A 24,336-nucleotide genomic window follows, 5' to 3' on the forward strand; every position below is an offset into this window, starting at 1 on the left:
TTTGAGTTGTTGTTGTGGATCCTTTTTTTTTCCTTCATCACAACTTAATGCAGAAAATTGCTCCAATTTTGCCTTTGAGCAGTTATGTATGCATGTATGCATGTATGTATGTATGTATGTATGTATGTATGTATGTATGCATGCATGCATGCATGCTAGGGTGTCCCAAAAATATATCATAAATCGAATTTTAATGTGCGGAATACTACATTTAGCATAATTTTATCCATAAAGAAAAACAAAAAAAAAATTAAGTTTTTAGCTCAAGGGGAAGGTTATTTAGGTAAATTCACTTTTAATTTATTAAGTAAAACTTGACTTAATAATAACTTAGTTCATATTATTCCGATTACAATTGTTACCTTAGCAAACAAAAAATTTGCTGCGTGTTAAACAAACAAATATGCTTGTCGTAAACTTTTTAAGTAAATTTTTTTACAAAATAAATCATCAATTTTAAGGAGAAATTTGTTTTAAATGCAACAAAATGAACAGCAAATAATTTTTAGAATGCAGGCGCATGCGCAGATACAGCATTTTTTAACGTTTGAATTTAATTTTCAGACATACTCCAAACATATATGTTTATACTTATGTTAAATAAGGATGCTTTGCAAAAAATTACAATGATTGGATCCTGGGAACAAAAAGCCCTAGAGTTTTTAGCTACAACTGCCCTAAACGTAAGAGCAACAAGGTGATACGTAATTTTTTTTACTATTCTCAACTAAATCTATATTCGTCGATAAAATTTAAAATTGACACAAAAATCTTTTAACGTTCGAAAACTATGAGCTATAAAAGTTTTACCTTTTCAACATCAAAAAATCACTTTTTTCAAACATCAAAAAATAATATAACATAATGTAAAATAACATAAACCAATATTATTAATACAAATAATATTTAACTAAATAATTTTTAAATCTTTCTTTGTAGCGTTCTTTGAAACCTTTTTACGGCTCTTCTGAACTACCTAAATTATAAATACATAAATTTATAAAAAGTACTACATATACATTAACAACCATTATTATTAATAACAACTAAAAATCACATTTATATTTCGTATTATTGAAGAAAATACCTGGAGAGTATCCTGAAGCCTGTCTTCATTGTGTGTTCTCTCTATGAAATCTTGAATTAACTTAATGTAGCGTTCTGCACGGTCATTTACAACTGCAAGTGCTCTTACACACTTTGAAAAGTAAGTAAAAGACTGGGAAACTTCCTCATTTTCACATGCTTCGATGCCTTTTTCTTTCCATAGCAGAATTTCCTTCTTGGAGATCTCCAATAGGAAGAACAAAAGGTAGGACTGCTCGTTGACAAAGTCTTCTAATTTTGATGTAGGAATAATTTCAACCTTAGTTTCAGGTCTCTTTTTAATCAGACCTTTTAACTCCGGGATATCATAAGAAAGCAGTTTGTTTAACATGTTGGTCTTAACTTCGGTTTTCAGATCCTTATCAGCAAGAGCAAAAATGACTTGTTGCGAAGACAGATACCAAGTGTGACGCTTAAGACTTTGGTAAAGAACCTTTCCTATTGCTGCAAATTCTTTAAACTCGTCTACTGTTTGTAACTGAAAAGCAATATCGAACGCTATTAAATCATTTGAAGGTGCTTGAGAAGAATTAGGGCTTTTTAGAAAGAAGAGTCCATGAAAAAATACTATGTAGTTGGTTGCGACTTTCAGATGGTTTATTGTATTTTTTCCAACTGTTTCGGAATCAGCAGGGTGGTACTTTTGAGTCATCTGAATAACCAGTAAATATATACAGTCAGCCATAAACCTTGCTTCATGATGAGCTCCAGGCTGTTTAAATGAAAAGTTCGATAACTCAGCTCCTAGAAAAAATGCCATAAGCTCACAAAGATACTTGTAATCACCTCTCTGAAAAGTATTCTTATGAAGAGCTGTAATACAAAACTCTTTAGTATCCAAGGCAAGTTTGAACAGTAATGAGCCGGGCCTGAAAGCATCTTGAGACCAGTCAAACTTTACAATTCTCTCAAGTTTATTTACATCTTCGTAAATCTGCGGCCATAGTTTTTGGAGAATTACATAAAGTTTTTTGCTGGGACTATTTGTAGGACCAAATATTTCTTTCATCACATGAGCCACGTGTCTTTCATAAATGTGATGTCTGCTCATTAACCAGAGAACCGGTCTTTTAAGGGCATAGGAAATAATAATACTTACAGCACCTTTATTTTTACCAGTGTTACTGGATGTTGTGTCAGAACAAAATCCAATAATCTGATCCGACATTTCATAGTATTCAAGCATTGTTTGAATTGCAATGGCTTGATCACTTCCCTTGGAGCTTTCGATTTTTAAGATGCCAAGAAGAAAGTCTAGTGGACCAGACTCTGGTGAAGATGCGCTGATAGCAATTCTATCCTCATATTTAGAAACTCCTTTTTCCCAATCGTATCTTTTCAAAATCTTGGTATCAAAATGTACCACAACTTTTAAACCTCTTATTTTATCAATGTTTTCCTCTCTAATTATCTGTGCCTCAGACTCCACAACATTATGAGTTTTCCTGTTTAGAGTTGATCTTGATATCGAGATATTATCAATATTAACTCCACCAGCCTTGTAAAGAGAAGACAAAAGACACATACCCGGCCTGACTCCAATTCCAAATCTGGTCATAATTGGAATCCAATTGTTAAGAATATCTTTGATACTTAACTGAAGGCAAACTTTGATGTCACTCTGAAACCTTTTCTGTTTTTTCTGGACTTTAGCTGGAGGTAAATATAGTTCGTCGCACTCAGTTTGATTGTCACTATCTGTGCTTGAAAAGTCACTTTCCAAATAGCTAATCTCCTTTTTCTTATTTTTATCTCTATGTCTTTGGATTTTTTCAGACATCTTAACTATTTTTTCTTGCGCCCTGTGAGCATTTTCACAAAATTTATTGTCCATGTTCCCGAATTTGACCATATCCCCTCTCAGACAAAGCCTCAAGAATTTTATGTCTTCCTTCTTCGCCTCATCATCCCTATTTTTAACACTTTTTATTAAATCAAATATGTTTGTTTTATTAATAGAGAAGAGAGCACTGCTTTCTTTTAAAAAAGTGTTCACCTTCTTTTTGTAGCTACCCTCTGGTAGTTCGAGTGTTTTTAGCATTTTTAAAGTGTGGTATTCCTTAACTTTTTTGGTAATTCTGGTCTTGATAGTTTGCTCCGTCACAATGAAAACATCATTAAACCCAGCCTGCTCCCATAAATTGACAAGCTCTCTCAGAATACAGACACCAGTAACTATCTGCTTAGTATTCTCTCTGCACACTCCATTAGCAAACCTGGAGCATCTTAAATACGTCTTCCCGGAAGCAACTGGACAACCAATTTTGATGTTGATCTGTGTGGTGCTAAAAAGTTAAAAAAAAAACATTAAAAAGTTAACATTAAACGTGTAAAAAATGTAATGCTTTTGTTAATTGCTTTCAGATTTACCTTATGCTTTTTTCGAGATTAAGCCAGTAATACCTTCTCAGCATTTCTCCATTTGTTGGAAGTCTATTAGGGGCAAAACTCTGTAAAGGAAACCCTAGCAAATAAAATTGTCTCCTCTTCCTTGTAGCTTTTGATGCATCATCAATATCTGTTCTCAGTGAATTAACGTGATAATTTATGTTTAGAGACATTTTCTAAAATTTATTTTATTTAAAAAATACTCATTAGACGCATTTAGTTGTAGTTGATTGAATCAGGATTGTAGTATACAACTATAGATTATAGTATATTCTATAATATATACAAAAAATAATGAAAAAATAGTGAAACTGGTAAATAAGTTTTATATACAATTTCAAACCTGTGTTTTAGACGAATTTCTTGGTTGAAAACAACTTTTTAACTTGATTTTAACTTTAATTATATATTGGCTTGAGTTAAATTTACGCATCATTAGTTTTTATTGTTTATAAAACACGCATCATTTATTTTTATTGTTGGCCATGCTTTTGTCGGAACATAAATAAAAATTGACTCGGATAAAAATCAATTTTAAATCAAAATTTATTTATTATAAATTATTATATAAAAGTGAATTCACCTAAAAAACCTTCCGCTTGAGCTAAAAACTTAATTTTTTGTTTGTTTTTCTTTATGGATAAACTTTTGCTAAATGTAGTATTCCGCACATTAAAATTCGATTTATGATATATTTTTGGGACACCCTAATGCATGCATGCATGCATGCATGCATGCATGCATGTATGTATGTATGTATGTATGTATGTATGTATGTATGTATGTATGTATGTATGTATGTATGTATGTATGTATGTATGTATGTATGTATGTATGTATGTATGTATGTATGTATGTATGTATGTATGTATGTATGTATGTATGTATGTATGTATGTATGTATGTATGTATGTATGTATGTATGTATGTATGTATGTATGTATGTATGTATGTATGTATGTATGTATGTATGTATGTATGTATGTATGTATGTATGTATGTATGTATGTATGTATGTATGTATGTATGTATGTATGTATGTATGTATGTATGTATGTAACTACTATGAATTGCCGATTCTAGGACATTGACAGTTTTCTATATGCATTGACATTTTTCAAGACACAATATCGATTCTGGCACATTGACATTTTTCCATACTTAAGGAATTCAAGATGGCGTCGTGTTTTTAATTTTCTGCAATCATGAATTGTGCATTCTGGCTCATTGACATTTTCTTAATACAGCATTAACATTTTATAATATTGTGATTTGCTATAGTTAATGTTTTCAGGATAACATCGTGTTCTGAGTTTATATTAATCATCAGGTCTGAAGAGTTGATCATAGTCCATAAATGTAAAGCACGGTTTTAGTTTGTAGTGTCCGATGGCAAATGTTCTGTGAGTGCCATCATTCGTTCGTATCCTCTTGTCGTCATCAGCGCTGAGTGCGACTTTGTTAATTTCTTCGGTGTAAATGTTATGCTGATGTGATCGGATAACGTTCATGGCTGTAAGCTTTTCTGTCTTATTCATCAAGCAGTCGTAATAGTCTTGATGAGTGATGTGTTTATCAACGACTTTCTTTTTAACCCCTTTACATTTTTTGTGTTCATCTTTAGCGATCTTGTAAGAGTAGAGTTTGGGTCGAAGTCCAACAAACTCTTTAATTATTTTTCCACCGGCCTCGTCTTTGAACATGCCGATGATCTTATTATTTAACCCTCTTTAAACCCAACGTTTTCAATAGCAGGATGGTCTTTAGAAAAGTTGCTCGTGTCAAATTTAGCTTCAATATCGTTAGCAATGTCTTGATAAAAATCATCCGTTTCGATTTCATAAATGAGTGAGTCAGTGTCAGTCATGAGTAATTTCGCGCGATCTCCGTATTTAGGTTTGATATAGTCGTAATGATGCTCAAACATGAGAATTTTGCTTATGTCTAGAACGCTCAGTCCTAAGTAAACAGGCTTGTTGTAAAAGAGTTTTGTTCTTTTCATGTGAACCGCTGCAAGGTTTTCATCAAAAATGGTATTTCTATCATAATTAGGTTTTCTTGACAATTTTAAGACTTCTTTTCTTGTGGTAACCAGTTTAATATCAACATGCTTTCGAATATTCTCCATGGTTTTTCCAAAGACAGAGTTATTCATGAGCTTAAAAAATTCTTTTTCAAACTCGTTTTTAGCTTTTGCTCTTAATGTGGTGTTGAGGTCAATGTATTGTTTCATGAAAGGTTCTTCTTCAAAGGTAATACCTCGATGAATTTTGGTAACGATCAATCCAAGTCGTTCATAGAGTTTTAGGTTTTCATGATAAATGATGTATTTTTCTTTGTTGTTTAAATTGGGAACGAGCTTTTCTACTTTTCCAATGGTTAGTCTTTCAGGAGCTAAAGGATAGTCGTTGTGTAAATCGTGTAGGCTTTTAGGATAATCCAAGTCGACTTCAAGAATGCAAGGCATGGATTTCCAATTTAAAAGTTCATCCTCAGTCATCCATCTGAACCCTCTAACAGGAAGAGGCTTACACATAGCCCATCCATATAAATTATTTGCATCTAAATACTGAATGAATTTCGATGGTTGTGAAGGATCATAATCACTCATGTATTTGTTGTTTGCAGTTCCATGACGTTTGCTGATCATGCAAATTCCACCACGTATCCCTTTTTCTATCATATTAAGCATATCAATATCAGACAGAAGCTCTAACTGAATTCCAGTTAGCTTTAACATAGCATCCCAACCCAAACCAGGTGAGGTGTAATACCAAGCAGGGTCAAGCTTGTAATATTCCATGCAAGTGTCTCTGAAATTTTCAAAGACATCGGCAAGTATCAACACGTCAGACATGTTGTACAGTTTTTGGTAATCTTTAAACGTTTCACATCCAAATACATTCCAAACGTTTTTTGCATGCGCATAGTCTTCAGAGCTTATTCCCTCATCATTCAGTTTGGAATGGAATGCTTCAATAGGAGGCAATTGCGTTTCGGAGAACTTTTCAATCGAGTCCACCCAGTCATAAGGGTAAATACCTTTTTTTCTTAATAAATCAAACTGCTCTTCAGAGTAATATTGAGCAACGTTTTTGCATTGGTCGTTGTTTAGATTTTTAGCCAAACCGTCTAAACTACCAGCCATGAATCTGAAGCTATCAATAAACCTCATCTCTTTCCATATTTCCTTTAGTTTACCCTTCTTATCAGTAAATTCTCTCACTTTGATGCTTTTTGTGAAGCTGATATATTTTTCTTCATTGTTGGGTATGCAATTGAGTTTTCCACCTAATTTCTTGATGAACAAATGGCTGTCGTAACCAGACAAATTATGTAAAACGACAGGAATGAATTTTGGAAGTTTATAATCTTTATTGCATTTCTTATGCGCAGCACCACGATACTTTCCAGTCAAATGACAGTGATCTCGTACTTTGTCATCGTTAAGACCTTTATTGCAAATATGACATAGAGTTGCAACCTCAAAATTCTTTTCATCCTTATCAGTAACCACTTTCTTTTTTACTATATCAATCTTGTCAAGAATCTTTATAAGATCTGATTCAAGCATATTTATAAACTTTTGAGCAACATCATCCTCCTCGCTTTCAGCTGTGTACATGACTGGTTTTCCTTTGTAAAGGCTATCATCAAAGCATTTGATGTAATAGCAGAAGGAGCTTGGAACGTGCTTTTGATATTGTTTGGTGTATGACTCTTTATTATTATATTCAGTGTTGTCCTCGATGGGTTTGATAAAACTTTCAAAGTCAGCATATACAACGTATGGAACTTTCATACCCCTTTGATAGTTTTTAAACTGAACGGTTGTTCCTTCTTTAGGAAGTTCGATTCTTACTGAGGTGTTATCATAACAATAAGGTTGATGCTGTTGAAGCTTTTCTTCCTGGTCATAGCCTTGCAAGCAATTTCTACAATAATACATTTTATGCTGTTGATTTGATGTTTGTGTAGACAATAACCGACTCATACTTTTAATCATGCAATAATGGTCAGTGTCTTCGTTTGAAATAAACAACAAATCAACACAGTGCTTTCGATCTGCAAATTTAGATATTTTCAAAGGATAAAGTTTTTCATTTTCATACCCAAAGACGTTAATGCTAATAGTTGGATTATTTTTCTCAAACTTTTTAATTTGAGCGATCTTGACAGGAAACTCCATTCCATCCCAATTCAGCTCTTCTGATTTTAAAATAAGATCATTGTCAATTCTTTCGTTATGCGTATTTTTTAAATTCAACGCTCTAGTGACTGACCATTTAAAGCACTGATTGTCGTCGTTTTTCATGTTGATGATCGCCTTTTTGTCTTTCAGCTCTTTAGACAGTTCAATATAGGAGGAACCGCTAAGAGGTTCATAATCAGTAAAGTTAATATCCATCCTTAAAATCTTAGACAGGGTAGAATTAGATCCTAAAGCATTGTATTTAACACTACTTTCCAATACTTTTTCTTCCATCTCACCCATGAGCTCTCTTACATTTGTAGCTGTTAGAATCTGAAACAGGCTCGTCAAGGATAGGTCTTTGCAAATGGGCTGGTTTTGGAGCGATAGGAGGCTTTATCACTGCAGAAGAAACAAGCCTTACTTTTGTCGGCTTTATTGAAACTTTTACAGCTGGTCGAACAAACCTCACCACGGTAGGTCTTTCAGGCAAAGGTCTTGCCTCAGTCGTTCGTCTACGAAAAGTAGCAGGAGAAGAGACAACTCTAGGAGGCTGCAAAGCCATTATAAGTTCTCCCTTTCTCATTTTAGAGTACCCTCTTATTTTTTGCCCTTTGGCAATTTCTTTTAATTCTCTCACCGTTTTGTTTTCCATTTTATTAATAAGATTTTTTTTATTTATATCATATATTGATTTGTTTTTAAATTCAATATAAAGAATTTAAAAACTTCTTGTTCCAGAAATCTCATACTTGTATCCATCAACTACTTTTCCATTTCGACATTCAAAGTAATTCCATCCATGCCCCGTCTTTTTCTGTGATTCGTAAGCAGACTTGTATTCCACCACCTCGCCAGTATCAACATGAGTTATTTTCAAACGTAAAGGATTATTTCTAATTAAGCCAAGCCTAGAATATTTAGGATCAATAGGCTTCTTTTCTTTTTTCTCATTTTTTCTAGGTCTTCCCACAGGTCTCACCTCTTTCGATTTTTCCAAAATTGCATCTTTATCAATCAAGTTGTTCTCAATCGCAATCATTATGAGTGACATTTTATTCTCTGACGTTTTGGAAACGCCGTTTTCTTTTAACAAATTTTTTAAAATCTTTCTTGTATATATCATCTTTTTTATTTGCAAAGATTTTTTTGAAATCAAATTCGATTTTTTTAATTTATGACATTGATACAAAGTATTTTAAAGTTTTCATACACAATGTCATTGGAAGCGAGCGAGTGATTTAAAATCGCGCTTTTTAGATTTCCAGAAATCTTTTTCTTCTCCTCGAAATCGCAATCCAAACCAAGCACATACTTGTCAATCATTCTTAGCTTTTCTTCTTTAGGCAAGTCTTTCCAAGTATTGAGACGCTCTTTGATTTTCTTTTCCATTCGTGAATATTCTGTTTCACCATTCCATACAAGTCGGTAAAGCTTGTCTCTCTCTTCCTCACTGTACTCTTTTGGAATATTAAAATCTCCGTTTTCAGTAACGTAAACAGATTCGCAAAACACACCTGTTTTTCCAAAAGCAAGAAGCTCAAGATGTCTTTTTTTATTTGCGTCAGTCTCTTTGATACTGCATTCTAGAAAAAACGGAAAAAACTGTTTCATTTTATTCTTCTTGTAACAGATTTAGATCTTTTTTCGGTCTACCCACAGGTCGCTCTTCCTTCACGTCTTTAATCCATTCGTTTTTATCAATCAAGTTGTTCTCAACCGCAAGCATCAATAATGACATTTTATTGTTTGACGTTTTGGAAATTCCGTTTTCTTTCAGTAATTTTTTCAAATCCTTTTTCGTATATCTCATTTTTTATTTAAAAAATATTATTTTGAAAACATTTCAATAAACAATATTCATTCTGCTTCCATCTGATTTAAGTCTGAGCAATTTATCGGAAATGAGAACAGCAAAGGCTTGAGTGTTTGCAGGAACGTTTGCATTGAATGTCGCTTTTATTTGCACATCTATCACTGAAGTTTTTAACCTCTCAGCCTGCTTGCTTACATCGAAAACAAAAAGAGGACAAATGTACCTATAATTTAAGGCAGACAAATTGGGTTGAGTTATAATATCGTTTGTTCCATAAAGTCTATTGTCAAACTTAGAGGCGTCTCTATAAGCTCTTGAGTATTTGTTGTTATTAAAGTCTAAATTGTAATCAACAGCGGGATACCTTTCACTGTTTAAAGTGACATAGATGTTTTTCAAGTCGCAGTGATCAAAGACTGAAGGATTTAGTTCTTGACTTCCAGATTTATTGGTTTGAAATCCAACAATGACATACCTAGGCCTTTCACTAGCAGATCTTGCGCTTAACCTCCAACTAAAGTTGTTGGATACAGGAACAGCGATGGTATCACATTGTCTAGATCTGAACGAAAATGGGACATCTACTTTTGATTCAATGATTTTGTAAAGATTGTTGCTAGCTGCTACAGAGGGTGTGACATGAGGCATAAACAAAGATAATTTAGTCAGATCTACTTTTCCTGCAGCTGTTGCAGCTGCTGTAAAAATAGCATCACTATCACCCTTTCTCACAAGAGCAAGTGTATGCTTAAATCCATAGAGCACTTTATCGTAATCATCGCAAAATCCAAAAATGTGTTTTAAAGGAATGCAGAACGAAAACGTTCCTTTTTCTTCACTTTTTGTAATGATGTAATCTTGTCTATTTTTAAATCCAGTGTTGTTGACAAGATCTGCTAAAGCTGTTACGCCTCTCTGCCACAGCTGGTTCATACCCTCTGAAAGTTGAAACTCCACTGGATATTTGAGGTATCCAATCATGGTGGTAGCTTGTCCAGGTTCGTAAATGGTTTCTACCTCTTGATTAGATAATTGATAGCTAATCTGACTGAACATGTACATGATACCGTTGTTAGCAAGAGCAACGACGTCTGCATCAGCGTAGGAAGTTCCATCCGCTTTTAAAAGTCTTCCTTCAACCAAAAGGTAAGCCTCAGATGGAAGCGTGAACAAATCTTGTTGCTCAATATTGATTCTTATTTCTCCATCCACGTTTAGATTCTTATTCACTGGTTCGTATTCATGAAACTCGAATCTCTCAATTTCTTCATCAACAATAATCTCTTCTGTAAAATTTAAAACATCGGAATTTGCCATTTTTATACATCAAAGAAAAAAATTTTTACATCCTCATGCAATCAAAAGTCCATTTCCCTTTTTTAGATTCTTTGAAAGTTTTACCAGGTCTTGTATTCTAATCGCATTCTTCTTCGATAATCCCGATCCAAACATGGAATATTCATCTATAACCGGTGCTGCTGCCGCTCTGTTAACAATGCTTGAAATAATTTCTTTGCTTTTAAGGTTGAGATCATTCTTTACAGCTTCATGAGGCTTAGATCCTTCGGATCCATGGAAATTCGAAGAATTTTTAGGAGTTCCAGTCTTGGCATACAATTTCTCAATGGTCTTTTTACCTTTATCAATAGCCACATCTTTAGCAGTGGAAATGGCTGCAGAAGCTAACTCTTTTCCTGCAGATTTAGTAGCCATGATTGCTTCTCTTCCCAGTTCAGTTTTTGCAATTTTATTAGCCAAAGTAGATGCTGCTCTTGAAGCGCTTGAAGATGCTGCTCTTCTCAAGAAATTCTTAAGCGTGTCAATTATACCACTTCCACCCACAATATGCTTCTTAACATATCTATTTCTATAAACGATCATTTTTTAATTCCAAAGATTTTTTTATTTCATATTGATATACGCGATCATAGCCTTGTACTCGTCTTTATTAATCCTATTCTGTCTCAACAGTTCATCGCAAATGGAAACAGCCACATTTCTCGACTCTTTATTTCCAGCATGCCATGCAGCTATGCTCAATTCAAGCTTTTCCACAAGAGCGTTTGGATCGCTCGGAAGTATAACCACTCCATTACCTTTTTTGACTTTAGTTTCACTTTTAAATTTATCCCAAAGAGGCTTTATAATTTGTCGGTATTTTTCGCTTCTGGAGGCTTTTGGCTTGTTCGGATTTGATTCCGAATAAATAGCACCACTGTTGAAAATAATTTTTGAATAGTTTTCCAAATCTTCATCGTTAACGTCGCTCCATAATTTGTTTGGAGCTTCAGATTCTGTCATAAGCTCCCAAAGACCTTTTGTTCCTTCATACTTTTCTCCTCCAACAACGATATCATTTCCATCTACCTCCACCTCCATTTTTCCAAAGTACAATTTATTACTAATTTTACTAATTTCGAAATTTCTTTTAACATCGTTTACGAAACGTGTATTTTACGAAACGTGTATTTAACATCGTTTACGAAACGTGTATTTAAAAAGACGGATGAAATGTCTCCTAAATGATTTGTCTCATCAAAACTGGGAGGCACTTGTTCATTGCGTCTTTCTTCGATGCTTTTGATCATCTTTTCATTGCTTTCAATCAGAGGCTTGTAAAGCTTGCTCAAGTCAGTCTGAAGATTAGCATCATAAATATTTTCATTCAAACTATCTTGATAGATTCTTTTTCTTCTTTCAACAAGTTCTTTCACAATTTCATCCCTCTTGTTAGGGTCTGCTATTTTAAAAAAGGACATTTTTTAAAACACAAGAAAAAAACTTAAACCCAGACTTAATTATGTTTTTTAAATTAGTTTTTTTTAAACAAATTATTAAACGCTTTTATCGCATCTTCTCTTCCTTTTTGGATCAACGACTCTTTGGTTATCTCGTCAATGTTAATTTTTGTTTTAGTTCTTATTTCTTTCATCAAGCTCTTAAACTTTTGAAGCTCCTCTAAAATCAATTCATACTCTGAATCGTTCACAACGTTGTCTACTAAAGCCTTTGAAATGTGACTGTTGATGGTGTTCAATTTCGACTCTGCCAACACTTTGATCTTTTCATGCTTCTCCGCTTTTAATCCTAGTTTTTTGTTGACTTGTCCTCCTACAATGGATAAAAACCCCATTCCAATAGCCACACCTTCACACGCAATCGCTATAGGAGCAGCAGCGATGGTGGTCAAAGTTCCAATTCCAACAGCTCCAAGTGCAACACCACCTGCTTGCAACGTAGTGTCTACAAAAGAAATGATTCTGGAAGCGCGATGGTACTTTTTGCTCATATGCACTCTCTTTTTCCTCTCGTTGTCCATCTCTTTTTGGATTTCGCTTATTTTCTGAAGACGGTAACTATGTCCTTCATCTACAGGAGCTGTTGGAAGAACTGGATAAAGTTTAGATTTAGCATCGTAATTGTATTCCATTTTATATTAAACGAAAAAAAATATTTTTTTTCACTCATTAATGAAATTGACAAAGCATAAACTTTCCCCTTTTTTAATAATAACATCTGACTTGCTGTTATTTAAAATCTCCATGATCACATTATCCACCGACTCTGATATCATCATGCTGTGACCGAAATAATCCAGTTTTGATTTTAGGCTTTCCCTCAAATTCACTAAAGCTAATACGCTTTTAAGTTTTATTCCAAACATAAAAGTTATTTTCTGATGACTCAGTTTATTTAATGTGATGTCTTTTTGAGCAAATATTTCATATCTAGCTCCTACTTTTGAGGGAGGATGCTTCAAATACTTGTCGAAAAAAAGATATGATTTATTACACGCCTTTCGATCATTATTAAAATATTTTTTATGCACATGATTCTCCATTTTTATTATTACAAAAAAAATATTTTTAATACATCATTTTATTCCTCACATGTAAAGAATAAAATGACTTTGTTCTCTTTAAAGGAATTTATTTTCTAATGTAACTTCAGCTACATATGGTTTTTTTATAATAACTTTAACTTTAATTTTGTTACAATATTTAGTGGGTTCTGTTACTATTATTTCATAGGCAGGTCTTTCAATTCTTAGATGATGTTCTTGGTCTCTTTCTAGTCGTTTATTAAATAAATTTATTAGCTCGTCCATCTTCGATTCATCGTAATCTATATCTTCAGGGTCTATATCTTTAGGACTTTTATCTTTAGAGGCTTTATCCTTAGTAATGTTATCTTTAGTAACGATATCTTTAGGAGCAATATCTTCATAGTCTGAATCTTCAAAGTTTCCATATTGCGATAAAATAAGATCATCTATAATACTCATTGTTATTTTTTATATTGTAAGAAATTTATTTAACTCAAAATTCAAAATTTTAATTCTTCAAAAAGAATTAAAAATCTAAATGTTTAAGCAGCAGAAGCACACACTCTATATTTATCCTTTTTAAAACCTTTAATCAACGCTTCAATCTTTAATCTATTTTTTTTCTCCTCCTCATCTTCGCTTTCATCATCTTCGATGTAAATGGTGAAGTTGTTTGCTCTCGTTTCATATCTTTCATTACGCAGATCTTCTAACAATTCATTATATATATAATCATCATATTCATTTTGTTCTTCAATACTCATCGAATTGTAATCTAAATATACAGGATCATTCATCGCAGATTCATTGTAAGGCAAATCTTCAGGGTCATCTTCTGAACTAGACCAGCTAAATATATTAGCTTCGTCTAAAACATTAAAATCATCTTCGCTTTCATCATCATCGCTTAGGCTTATGGTAGAATAATATCTTTCTTCAACTTTTCTATAAATTTCTTCTATTTCATTAGTAAATTCATCTCTTTCTATCAACTCTAACTCATATATTTCAAGACTACTCATTTCTTCCGACGTTGGAGGTTCTACCCTTTCATACATTGCATTTAGCCGTTCTATCATCACACGCTGATTTTCTGACATACTCATTGTTTTTTATATAATTAGAAATTTATTTAAGTCATTTTCAATTTTTTCTTTCATCTGTAGAATTTCAATTGTGAATTTTTTTAGATTCTTCGGATCCATGGAAATTCTTCGAATTTTTAAGCGTAGTAATACACTTGTCCTAGAAGAAGGTAAAAGCTTCCAGATTGACCGACTTGAGCATCACCAGAGTTGAGCGTGACAACAAGCCTTCTACCAGCTGCGACAGTAGGCATACACTGTTACGGAAAAAGGTGTCCGTGTCTGAAAAAAAAGGTGTTAGCGTAAAAAGGTGTTGATAATACGAACACGAACACCTATATTGGTGTTTATGTTAACGTAATAGGTGTTGAAGACAAAAAAATACAAACTGTTTAGAAAGTAGGTGTTAGCGTTAAAAAAAAAGGTGTTCACGTAAAAAGGTGTCGACGTCGACACCTTTTTAAACATAAAGCTTTAAAAATAAATTCCTAGGGCGAACGAAGAAAAAGCTTATTTTGGAATAAAATTTTTGTCATTTGTCGCGAAAAATATTTGCAATGGCTTTTCCTTGTGTCAAGTGTTCATTTAGATGCAAATCCGTTGGCAATTTGCTATCTCACTTCCATCGAATCCATTATGGACAAAAGTACTTTAACTTTTCATCATTTACATAAAATATATACACACATGCACATACACGTAAAAATTAAAAAGTTATTATCTAATTGAAAGTTATATATATATATATATATATATATATATATATATATATATATATATATATATATATATATATATATATATATATGTAAGTTACAAACTTTTATACATTCAACTGTCAAACATTAATTATAACATTTTAATTTTTGTAATATTTTTTAGAATACCGTGCCATTTTTGTTCTGCTGAATTTAAAAACTATGTAGTTGCTAAAAATCATGTTTATAGAAGGCATCAAGATGAACGACAAAATAATATTTTACAGAATCAGATTGAATCACCTATTCAATTGGATTTGCCAGTTTGTATTGATACAAAGTTATGTGACAAAAATGCAGACCAGTCCACTGATATATTTGACATGTTTGATGAAATAAAAAAGTCTTTTATGATAACTATGAATTATCATTTGGTTTCTGAAAATACATCAAAAAAGTTACTTTTACTACACGGTGATTCAGTTAAAGCTATATTGGGTGACGTATGTAGCTCATTTAAAAGTTTTTTGCAACAGGCTGGCATATCAATTTACAACCCATATGCCCAATCTTTCTTGTATAAACTTCAAAGAGACAACAGTATTGATTTGTGTTTATCACATTGTATGAGTCCAGATAAGTTTAATAGTTATTTAGGTAAATTGGGTCATGTAAAAGCAGTGAAAGTTACTGTTGGTGAGGATTTTTTTTATCATGTGCCTCTAGGAGAAAACCTAAAAAGTATTCTTAAGGGTCAAATAATTTTGCACCCGGACTCTTTATCTTTTTCAAAATCAAACTACTTTCAAAGTTCTATCCTGCCATTTTCAGATCCAGCCAAAACAGTATACATTGGTTTGTATTCTGATGAGTTAGAGGTATGTAACCCAATAGGTACCAGCAGGGGTATACATAAAATATCAGTCATTTATTTTTCTATTTTAAACCAAAACAATAATGGATCTAAAATGAGCAACTATCATTTAGCTTCATTGTGCAATTTTAAAGTGGTTAAAAAAATTACACTCAATGAGTTTTTTAAGCCAATTATTGATGACTTGTTCAACTTATTATTTAATACATTTTTTGTAAATGATGAAGAATATCATGTTATTGCATGTTTTATGGCTGCTGACAATTTAACAGCTCATCCGCTTCTTGGTTTGCAATCACATTTTCATAGTGGATACATATGTAGACATTGTTACTTCTGTGTTAGACAGGAAAACACAAATGTATTTCAAAGAACTCATGAATCTTATATTGTTGATAGTACAAAACAACAACATGGATGTTTGGAGTTATCTCCGTTTTTACACTTACCCTATGTATTTTTACCTGCATTTTTCCCAAGTGATTTCATGCATGATTTTTTGGAAGGAATAAGCCATGTTGTAATTTCAACATTTTTGAATCACTACATGGCCAAGCGAAAACTAACATTGATTGGTATGAATTTATTGCTAAGAGATGTAAAATTGCCAGTGAATTTAATATTGACGTCAACTTATATGACATCAAAGCTGGCACTTACTGCTAGTGAAATGCTAACCATTTCATTGTGTTTGCCATTGTTTCTTTTTGATAATTTCAATGATGAAGATGCACCTTATTGGGATATGATGATTATCCATTGTGAAATTTTATTGATTTTAAATAGCCGTTGTAATGAACATATTGAATCGTTGTATTTTCTTATTCCACAACTTATTAACTATATCAAAACATTATATAATGGCACAAGAGTAGCAGCAAAGCTTCATTTCATCACTCACTATCCTGACCTTTCAAGCTACATGGGAACAATGAAAACTTTCTGGTGCATGCGTTTTGAACAACGGCATCAGATTTTTAAAAAGCTAGCTAGAGTTTGTCATCAATTCAAAAACCCTATATATTCATTTTCAAAAAGATTTCAAATGCATGAAACTTGTAGACATCTTCTTGAAAGGACTGATGATATTGTTCCAGGTAAGCTGCTATCATAATAATTGATGAATCACATATTTGTTTATTTTCATGCAATATAATACAAATATTTTATTTTTCAGGATCTATCTCATATGCAAAGATATCTCTTCGTCATGCTCAAGAAGTACTTCTTGAACCGTTTAAACCATATTTGAACACAATTTTTCATACAGAAAAATTAACAGTCCAGGGAAAACAGTTGACAGTATCTTCTTATTTGATTCTAAGCGAAGAAAAAGCTGTTAAAATAAATTATTTGATGTCTATTAACAATGTTTGGTATGCAATGTGCCAAGAAATAGCAATATCATTTTTTCCTTTGGTTAACTCATATGTTGTAGAGCATCATAAAAACTCATTTTCTTTACATGACATTTTTTCTCTTAAATCAAGTGCATCTAAATCTGTTGAAATAAAAGAAAAAGAGTTTATTGTCCGATTATTTATCATATGAATATTTTTCATGAGTTGTTATTTCTGCCTTTTATGTTTATAATTTATTTAATTCAAAATTAAACAAAACTAGTAACTATGTATTGTCACTTTTTTTCTTTGGGCCCTTGAAAAAACCCAGGGCCCTGGCAAACTTCTGCATCCTCCCTATTACCCTCTTATAAAGCCAGCAGGTAGGTCAGGATGTTTATATCTTATATTAATGATAATTAATATTAATGATAGTATTAATTTTATACTAATTTAATACTAATTAGTTAATTATATACTAATAAAAAAATAATTTACTTTTTGTGTTATATATTATCATTGATATTTGCAGATGCAATCAATTAATGTACAAAAAGGTGACACAATTAAAGTTATTCTATACACATCATATTCTGATTTGCTGTCAAAATGTGGCAATAAGTTCCCATGTTCGTCCAGTAATTTGCTACAATTGTATGATGGTTCTGGTGCAGAAATAGATGATGGAGAAACCCTCGATTTTTTAGTTAAAAATAATAATTTGAAACTAGTTTTTTTGGAACGTCAAGTGTCAAGTTTAGCATTAAATAAATCATCAGAAGAAGTTGTGGGAAATGAAAGTATTTCTTTAAAACAATGGCCAGGTTTGAAATTTGAAATCCCAACAGATGCAATTGTGGAAGCAAGACTTACATGTGGGATACTTGATGCCAAATCAATAGTAGCAGATGGTCAATTTATGAACCACTGGGTTGGGATCATTTTTCATAAAGTATTGGAATATGTTGATCAACAAAATCCGTGTGTTTTTAGTTCTATTATATAGATTTTTTTATCTAAATATTTTAACTCTAAGTTCTTAAACTAAATTAGTTATTTTTAATATCATAGATATATAAATGGAATTCAGTTAAATGAGCTGGTGATGGTTATTCAAGAAAAGTATCCAGAGTTCAAAGCTGTTCAATATTCAGTGAGTTAATCTGTGGTGTAGTGGTTGAATTAAATAAATTAAATTATAATATTTTGTTGTTTAAAAATATTTTATCCTTGCTGAAAAAATGTAAAGTTTTATTATAACTATTATAAAAAATTTTTATTACAGTCGTGTTATGATTTTTAAATAAATTGAGTAAATCTAAAAAACTTAACATGTGATTTTTAATATATTATGAATAAAATTTTAATAAAATTATAAATTATAAATTGAATTATAAATTATTAAGTTTTTTATATTTTAATATTGTTTTAAGTAATAATGGAAACTACACAAAACAATACACGATTAAATTGACTAGAAAAGAAAAACGTTAATTTATTTTTTTTACTACTAGAAATGCTTCCACCAAAGAATTATTGACAGGTTCAAAAATTATAGAAGAAAAATGAATTGTGCTTCTGTCATTGAAAAGCAAAAGAAATATGCAAAAGCTACTGTGTCAAAGGCAATGAAGAGGTTTTTTTTTATATAAATATACTTGATTATTATGTATTTGATATATTTTTATGTAATTGATATATTTTTATTGCAGTGTTTCCACTCCTCCTTAAAAATCTTTAAAAAATTAGAACCTAATTAAACTAAATATCTATAAAAAGATGAAAAGTTTGTCAGTTTTCATTAATTTCTCCTGATTTTCTTTGTTTACTTTCAAAGCAAGATTAAGAAGAAAATAATGGAAAATATATTCCGGATTTTTCCAGATATTTTACGCAATCAGTTTTCCGGATTTTTAAAATGTGATATGGATGATCAATGCTTGTTCAATTTAATAGTTTTTTTTTATTTTATGATCATATTATATATTTCTATTGTGTCCTAATCTATTTTAGAACAGTAAGTAACAGTGATATCAATGAACCATTAAGACTTATAAGCAATGTTAATGAAGTATCAGACGTTGTAAATGAGGCATATGTAAGTTTACAATTATCTATTTGCTCCCAATCTTTTTAAATTGCAATTCCTAGATTGTCACAAAAAATTGGGTACCACATATTAGCTTTATATCTGTTTTATAAATTAACATATTTTTGATTGTATAAATGTTTATTACATATTTTAATAAAACACTTTAGCTTGTTACAATTTCAAACAATGTTCAAACCTCACTTGAACAAGAGGTTGTAATGGAAACAACTTTCATGCAACGTAATAATGCACGAGAAACTGTTGGATTTTTGAAAGAGTTAGAATTATTTAAGTCCTACTTTTTATCAGCTGAAAATGTAAGAATTTCTTTACCTAATTTGTTTTTGACGTTTTTCTATCTATTTGAAAACAAAGATAATGTGTAAAAAGTAATGATTTTCTCCTTAGTTGTCCTTATTTATTAATGAAAATTTTCCTGTTCAGGGTTAAATCTTCTTAAAAATTGGGGAAATTTCACCTTAAATCTCCTTAAAATCCTTATTGGTATCCTCATTTTATTAGTGGTAACTGTGAAAAATTATATTTTTTTAGGTATATCATGAAAGCAAGAGAATGCTCCAAGTGTATCAGTTAAATGAGAGCTCACCGTACAAGGATAATGGACTAGACTTTGAAGAGGTTCAAGTTTTGATGAAAGATTCGCTAAGAAATATTTGTATGAAATGGGCCCCATTTTTAAAGAGATATTCATCTGTTCTTAATCTGGTAAAGATGGTAAATCCTACAATGTCTTCTTCCGATTCACATACAATTGGATTTCAATTTATTGTGGCTAGATGTCGTCAAAAACTTGTAGAATTTACTGATAAGGTAAGTTTAACTTTAAAGTTAAAGTTTTTTTGAATTCCCTTTACAAGGCCTATGGAGCTACATTTTTTAGTTATTGTTACAACCCTCTCTCAGCTCTAACTCCAAAACACAAGCTTTGATGTACTACATGATGATGAATCTACCACAACAGCAATTTTATTTTTTTCAAAATTTCTTAAATCATTTAATGTAAAATTAATAATAATGATTATTTAGTTTAAAGTTATTGTTATGCCTTGAAACTCCATCCTATAACTGTTTTATTGCATAATTATTATTGCATAATTTATTGTATTATTTATTGTTTTTAGTGTATGATTTGCGTAATTAATAAACAAGTTAATATAAAATATAAGTTGTTTTTAAATGCATATATCTTTTATGAAACTATACTTAGTTAAAATTGTTCTGTCTTCTTTTTTTTTTTTTTGATTAACATCAAAAATAACTTATTTTGATCTATTTGATTTATTTTTTTATAGAATATGATTCGTCTTCACTATGAAAATAGAGATTTTGCAGTTACAGTTGATAAATTTTCTATTCCCTGTGCAAACTTAATTGAAGTTCTTCTTGTCGGCACTTCTTTGAGTGTAGCGTTTAATTTAATACATTGCAAAAAACAAGAGGCAGTTTTTGAAATATTAGAAATAATTATGCAAATTAGAAAAATGAGTAACATCAAAATTGTAAAATCTATTTTGTTACTTTTATAATGACTTTGTTAAAATGGTTTAAATATATTTTTGGTTTTATCTTTAACATTTTATGTTAATAATTTTATGTTTTTGTAACATTTTTTATTATATAAGTTGTTCTAAGTTTAATTTTTTTTGTCACATTCACATATTTTGTGTTTGTAAATTATTTATAAAATAAATAGCTGATTATATTTAATTGATTATAAGGCTTCGATTCTTAGTTCTAATTCAACTGAGTATAATCAGCTGTATTACAACTCGTCAGAGTCTTAAAATCAGTTAATAAATCATACAAATAAAAACAACTGATTGTAAGGCACCATATAGTTAAGGAAAAATAAAACTAATAAAGAAATTATAAAAAATTAAAGTTTGTTTGTATAAACTTTTGCCTATTTAAAGGATCTTTGATTTGAAATGATATGAAAAAGTTTTCAAAAACCTTTCAGGAACCTATTTGATAAATGCAGTGTTAGATATTATTATACATTGTATATAAATGTATTTGTGTGATTTTTTTATTTTGTATATTAATTGTTTTATGGAGATCTTATTTGTTCTCAAACGATTTTTGTTTAGTTTATTCAGGGGTACAATAAATAGAAAACAACAATGGGTTGAACAAAAGATTGAACTTCCGACTGAAAATATTTAAGAGAAAGAACTCTCTATTGAGAATTCTTTCTCATCATCTGCAGATGGAAAAAGTAAAGTTAATGAAAAGGTAACATTACGTAGTTTTTCTTTTATGAAATGAACTAAAAATGAAATACAGTAGGAATGTCTTAGTAATTATTATTATTATATTTTTTCAATGATAAATTATAAAACTTTTTGCTCGTTTTTAGATAATCATTCATCAAATGTCTGGAGAGCAGATATCTGTTATACCATTTTAATGCAAGTTCTGTTAGTCAGCATGACAACCGTTTAGTTGCAAAAACTGGTGAAGTCGAGTATATTTTCAAAGTTAAAAAAAACAACTTAAAAAACAACTTAAAAAACTTGTATTAAAATTTTATTTCAAATATATGAATTTGTTTTTTTACTGATAATTTTTATTTGTTATAAAATATGCTTGCATATTTATAGTCTTAATGTGTATATAATATAAAATGATAGGTTGTTTTATAAAACATATATTATTAGCGCTCATGGAACTTTTTTTTCATAAAACTAAATTGCAAAATTTTTTGTTAAAACATGCTAATTATGAGTAAACAGAAAGGTTAAGAAGATCATGTTTACTTTTATATAATTAAATATGTGCGTCATAAACGCGTTGTAATTGCATGAACACCTATTAAACATGAGCACCTTTATTTGCATCGACACCTTTTAACAGCAACGCCTATTAGGTGTTAATGTAACAAGAACACCTTTTTTTACATCAACACCTTTTAACGGCAACACCTAATAGGTGTTCATATAGTATCACGCATCAGCACCTTTTTTCTTTTACATGAACACCTTTTTCCGTAACAGTGTAGAATCTGCTTCTCCGAAATTTCTGTAAAAAGAAATGGTGGTGGTGGAACCGATGGATGAAGTGGATTGATACAAAAGTCCAGTCGATTTGTTGTTGAATGAAGTCACATTTGATCCGTTCCATGACGATAAGTAAAAATCTTCCAGTCCAGAAGAGGAAAAGAAACATGTGCTGTCACCGTCATATCCTGGAAAATACGTGTAATTGTTGGTGTTGTACGGTGTCCAAGGAGTGAGAACAGTGCCGTTACCTGGAGGTGAATTTCCGTCGTACATTCTAACTCTAGATTCCCACCAGTTTCCAGAGGCGCCAATGATGTGCATCCTGATGTATTTCAACGACACACCATTTCCTTTTCCGTTGGTGTTCATCAAGACGTATTCGCTGCCGTAAGTGGTGTCCAAATATCGAAATGTTCTGCAGTGCAGTTTGTAAAGAGGAATGGAAGCAGGAATGGAAGCAAGTGTGGAAATGAACGGTTGAATCCAATACGTGATGGCTGTGGAATTTCTGTTGACGAGTTGAATGGAGATGTCGTTTCTGAAAGGCATGTCCAATGTGAAATATCCTCCCAAGGAAGTGGTGTTAAACATGTTGCATCCTTGCAAAGAATTGGTGTAAAAAGCTCCTCCCAAAGGAGAAAAAAGCAAATCGGTGGCGAGACCTGTTTGATCCACGCCAATTCCTTCCGTTGTTTCTGCATAATTCCCTACATTGATCTCCCCGTCTGTGAAGATTCGAATGAAAACGTTTCCAGGAATATTCGTGCCAGAGGTGCTGTATAAAGCCAGCCACAATCTTCTCAGCACTCCAGATTTTCCAGAAAACGCAAACACTGGCGAAGTGGTTAATGCTGCAACCGTCTGAGACTTAAACCCTAAACTAGTAAAACTGGATCCTGGAACAACACTGGTCAGACTTGATTTTTGCAACAGCAAGTCCACGTAATTTTTTGTCGCTCCATCTTGTGCGTTGGTTGGATCAAGCACGTTGATCAATTTATGCGAATTCAAATCCAAATCTGCAGTGCCCACTGTAGTTCCACCTGAAGCATGTGTATCCACGTAATTTTTAGTAGCTGAATCTGAGGCCGATGTAGGTTCAGCTAAATTAGTTAGTTTATGAGCTGTCATGTTAATGTCGGTGTATGAAATAGCGTTGTAAGAGACTTTGGTGTCTACATACCCTTTTGTCGCTGCGTCTTTTAAATTGGTAGGATCGGCTACATTGATCAACTTGTGAGAGTTCATGTCGATGATTCCAGTGATGGTGCTAGACCCGTCTGTTTTAACACACTGACTCGAGCTGACGTCGACGTAATTTTTGGTGGCAGCGTCATGAAGATTAGTTGGCTCGTTCAAATTGATGGCTTTGTGAAAATTTAAATCCAAGTCTGCAGTGCCCACCGTTCCTCCTCCTGACGCATGTGTGTCTACATAATTTTTTGTAGCTGCATCGTGTGCGTTGGTGGGTTCACCCAAATTGATGATTTTATGAGAGTTGTAATCTAAATCTGCAGTGATGGTGCTGTTTCCATCTGTTCTGACATAGAGATCACCTGTTATAGCTGTTGCTGAATAAGGATCATAAAAATACCTCCCTAATTCTGTTCTACCAAATTTGTCAATCATTTTTTAATGAGGGAAAAAATTTTTTTCACCAAAGTGTGTTAACAACGCTTTGAAAGTCATCCCCTTCCTGTAATTTTTTCAAGACGTAAAGACACAAGTGACCACAATAAGAAGTATCACCAAACTGAACCCTTTCACTGTTATAATAAACCGGACTTTTCAAATAATCGACAAGTTCGACAAGAGGAGGCTGAGCATAAGAATCAAAACTATACTTTTTGTCTCCGTCTTTATACCAGCATACCCAATGAAATCCATCTGTGCTT

The 24,336-nt window shown here is 31.9% G+C and overlaps 4 protein-coding genes across 5 annotated transcripts; 2 read left to right on the forward strand and 2 right to left on the reverse strand.

The window, feature by feature from the left end:
• Positions 1-284: 284 nt before the first annotated feature.
• LOC145180697 (uncharacterized) lies at positions 285-4,101 on the reverse strand. Of its 2 annotated transcripts, none has more exons than XM_090086334.1 (4): positions 3,839-4,101; positions 3,478-3,671; positions 1,088-3,392; positions 285-976 (listed from the first exon to the last, which is right to left on the reverse strand). In XM_090086334.1, the coding sequence occupies exons 1-4, from the start codon at positions 3,929-3,931 to the stop codon at positions 911-913; spliced, it is 2,658 nt and encodes an 885-aa protein (XP_089942460.1). In that variant the 5' UTR covers positions 3,932-4,101; the 3' UTR covers positions 285-910. The 2 variants fall into 2 exon arrangements, with proteins under 2 accessions (XP_089942460.1, XP_089942461.1); XM_090086335.1 differs by having other exon boundaries at positions 3,829-3,884.
• Positions 4,102-9,533: 5,432 nt separating this feature from the next.
• Positions 9,534-11,384, reverse strand: LOC149889537 (uncharacterized). The gene is made up of 2 exons (XM_090085142.1): positions 11,141-11,384; positions 9,534-10,768 (listed from the first exon to the last, which is right to left on the reverse strand). The coding sequence occupies exons 1-2, from the start codon at positions 11,382-11,384 to the stop codon at positions 9,534-9,536; spliced, it is 1,479 nt and encodes a 492-aa protein (XP_089941268.1).
• Positions 11,385-14,846: 3,462 nt separating this feature from the next.
• LOC149889538 (uncharacterized) lies at positions 14,847-17,615 on the forward strand. The gene is made up of 3 exons (XM_090085408.1): positions 14,847-15,060; positions 15,297-17,083; positions 17,164-17,615. Exons 1-3 carry the CDS (start codon positions 14,972-14,974, stop codon positions 17,535-17,537), a joined length of 2,250 nt encoding a protein of 749 aa, XP_089941534.1. The 5' UTR covers positions 14,847-14,971; the 3' UTR covers positions 17,538-17,615.
• A 99-nt stretch (positions 17,616-17,714) lies between these two features.
• Positions 17,715-21,096, forward strand: LOC149889539 (uncharacterized). The gene is made up of 7 exons (XM_090085409.1): positions 17,715-18,307; positions 18,398-18,479; positions 18,841-18,962; positions 19,340-19,424; positions 19,586-19,735; positions 19,971-20,249; positions 20,732-21,096. Exons 1-7 carry the CDS (start codon positions 17,859-17,861, stop codon positions 20,963-20,965), a joined length of 1,401 nt encoding a protein of 466 aa, XP_089941535.1. The 5' UTR covers positions 17,715-17,858; the 3' UTR covers positions 20,966-21,096.
• Positions 21,097-24,336: the final 3,240 nt, after the last annotated feature.

The sequence above is a fragment of the Hydra viridissima genome, unplaced genomic scaffold, assembly GCF_058129835.1.
Source record: "Hydra viridissima isolate aposymbiotic clone 2 unplaced genomic scaffold, HvirCarnegie_v1 scaffold_4, whole genome shotgun sequence".
In the NCBI taxonomy this organism is placed as follows: Eukaryota; Metazoa; Cnidaria; class Hydrozoa; order Anthoathecata; family Hydridae; genus Hydra; species Hydra viridissima.

Bases quoted from the DNA above. Each gene is read 5' to 3' on its own strand.
- LOC149889537 (XM_090085142.1), bottom strand. From the start codon at position 11,384: ATGATCGTTTATAGAAATAGATATGTTAAGAAGCATATTGTGGGTGGA. The intron at 10,769-11,140 runs GTAAAAAGACCA...TTGTTGATGAAG, and splicing joins AGATGTGGCTATTGATAAAG to AAATTGAGAGATTCGAGTTT.
- LOC145180697 (XM_090086334.1), bottom strand. From the start codon at position 3,931: ATGATGCGTAAATTTAACTCAAGCCAATATATAATTAAAGTTAAAATC. The intron at 3,672-3,838 runs GTTTGAAATTGT...AATAAATTTTAG, and splicing joins GAAATTCGTCTAAAACACAG to AAAATGTCTCTAAACATAAA. The intron at 3,393-3,477 runs GTAAATCTGAAA...TTAACTTTTTAG, and splicing joins AATCTCGAAAAAAGCATAAG to CACCACACAGATCAACATCA.
- LOC149889539 (XM_090085409.1), top strand. From the start codon at position 17,859: ATGCAATCAATTAATGTACAAAAAGGTGACACAATTAAAGTTATTCTA. The intron at 18,308-18,397 runs GTGTGTTTTTAG...TTAATATCATAG, and splicing joins TATGTTGATCAACAAAATCC to ATATATAAATGGAATTCAGT. The intron at 18,963-19,339 runs GTTTTTTTTTAT...AATCTATTTTAG, and splicing joins GTGTCAAAGGCAATGAAGAG to AACAGTAAGTAACAGTGATA.
- LOC149889538 (XM_090085408.1), top strand. From the start codon at position 14,972: ATGGCTTTTCCTTGTGTCAAGTGTTCATTTAGATGCAAATCCGTTGGC. The intron at 15,061-15,296 runs GTACTTTAACTT...AATATTTTTTAG, and splicing joins CGAATCCATTATGGACAAAA to AATACCGTGCCATTTTTGTT. The intron at 17,084-17,163 runs GTAAGCTGCTAT...TTTATTTTTCAG, and splicing joins GACTGATGATATTGTTCCAG to GATCTATCTCATATGCAAAG.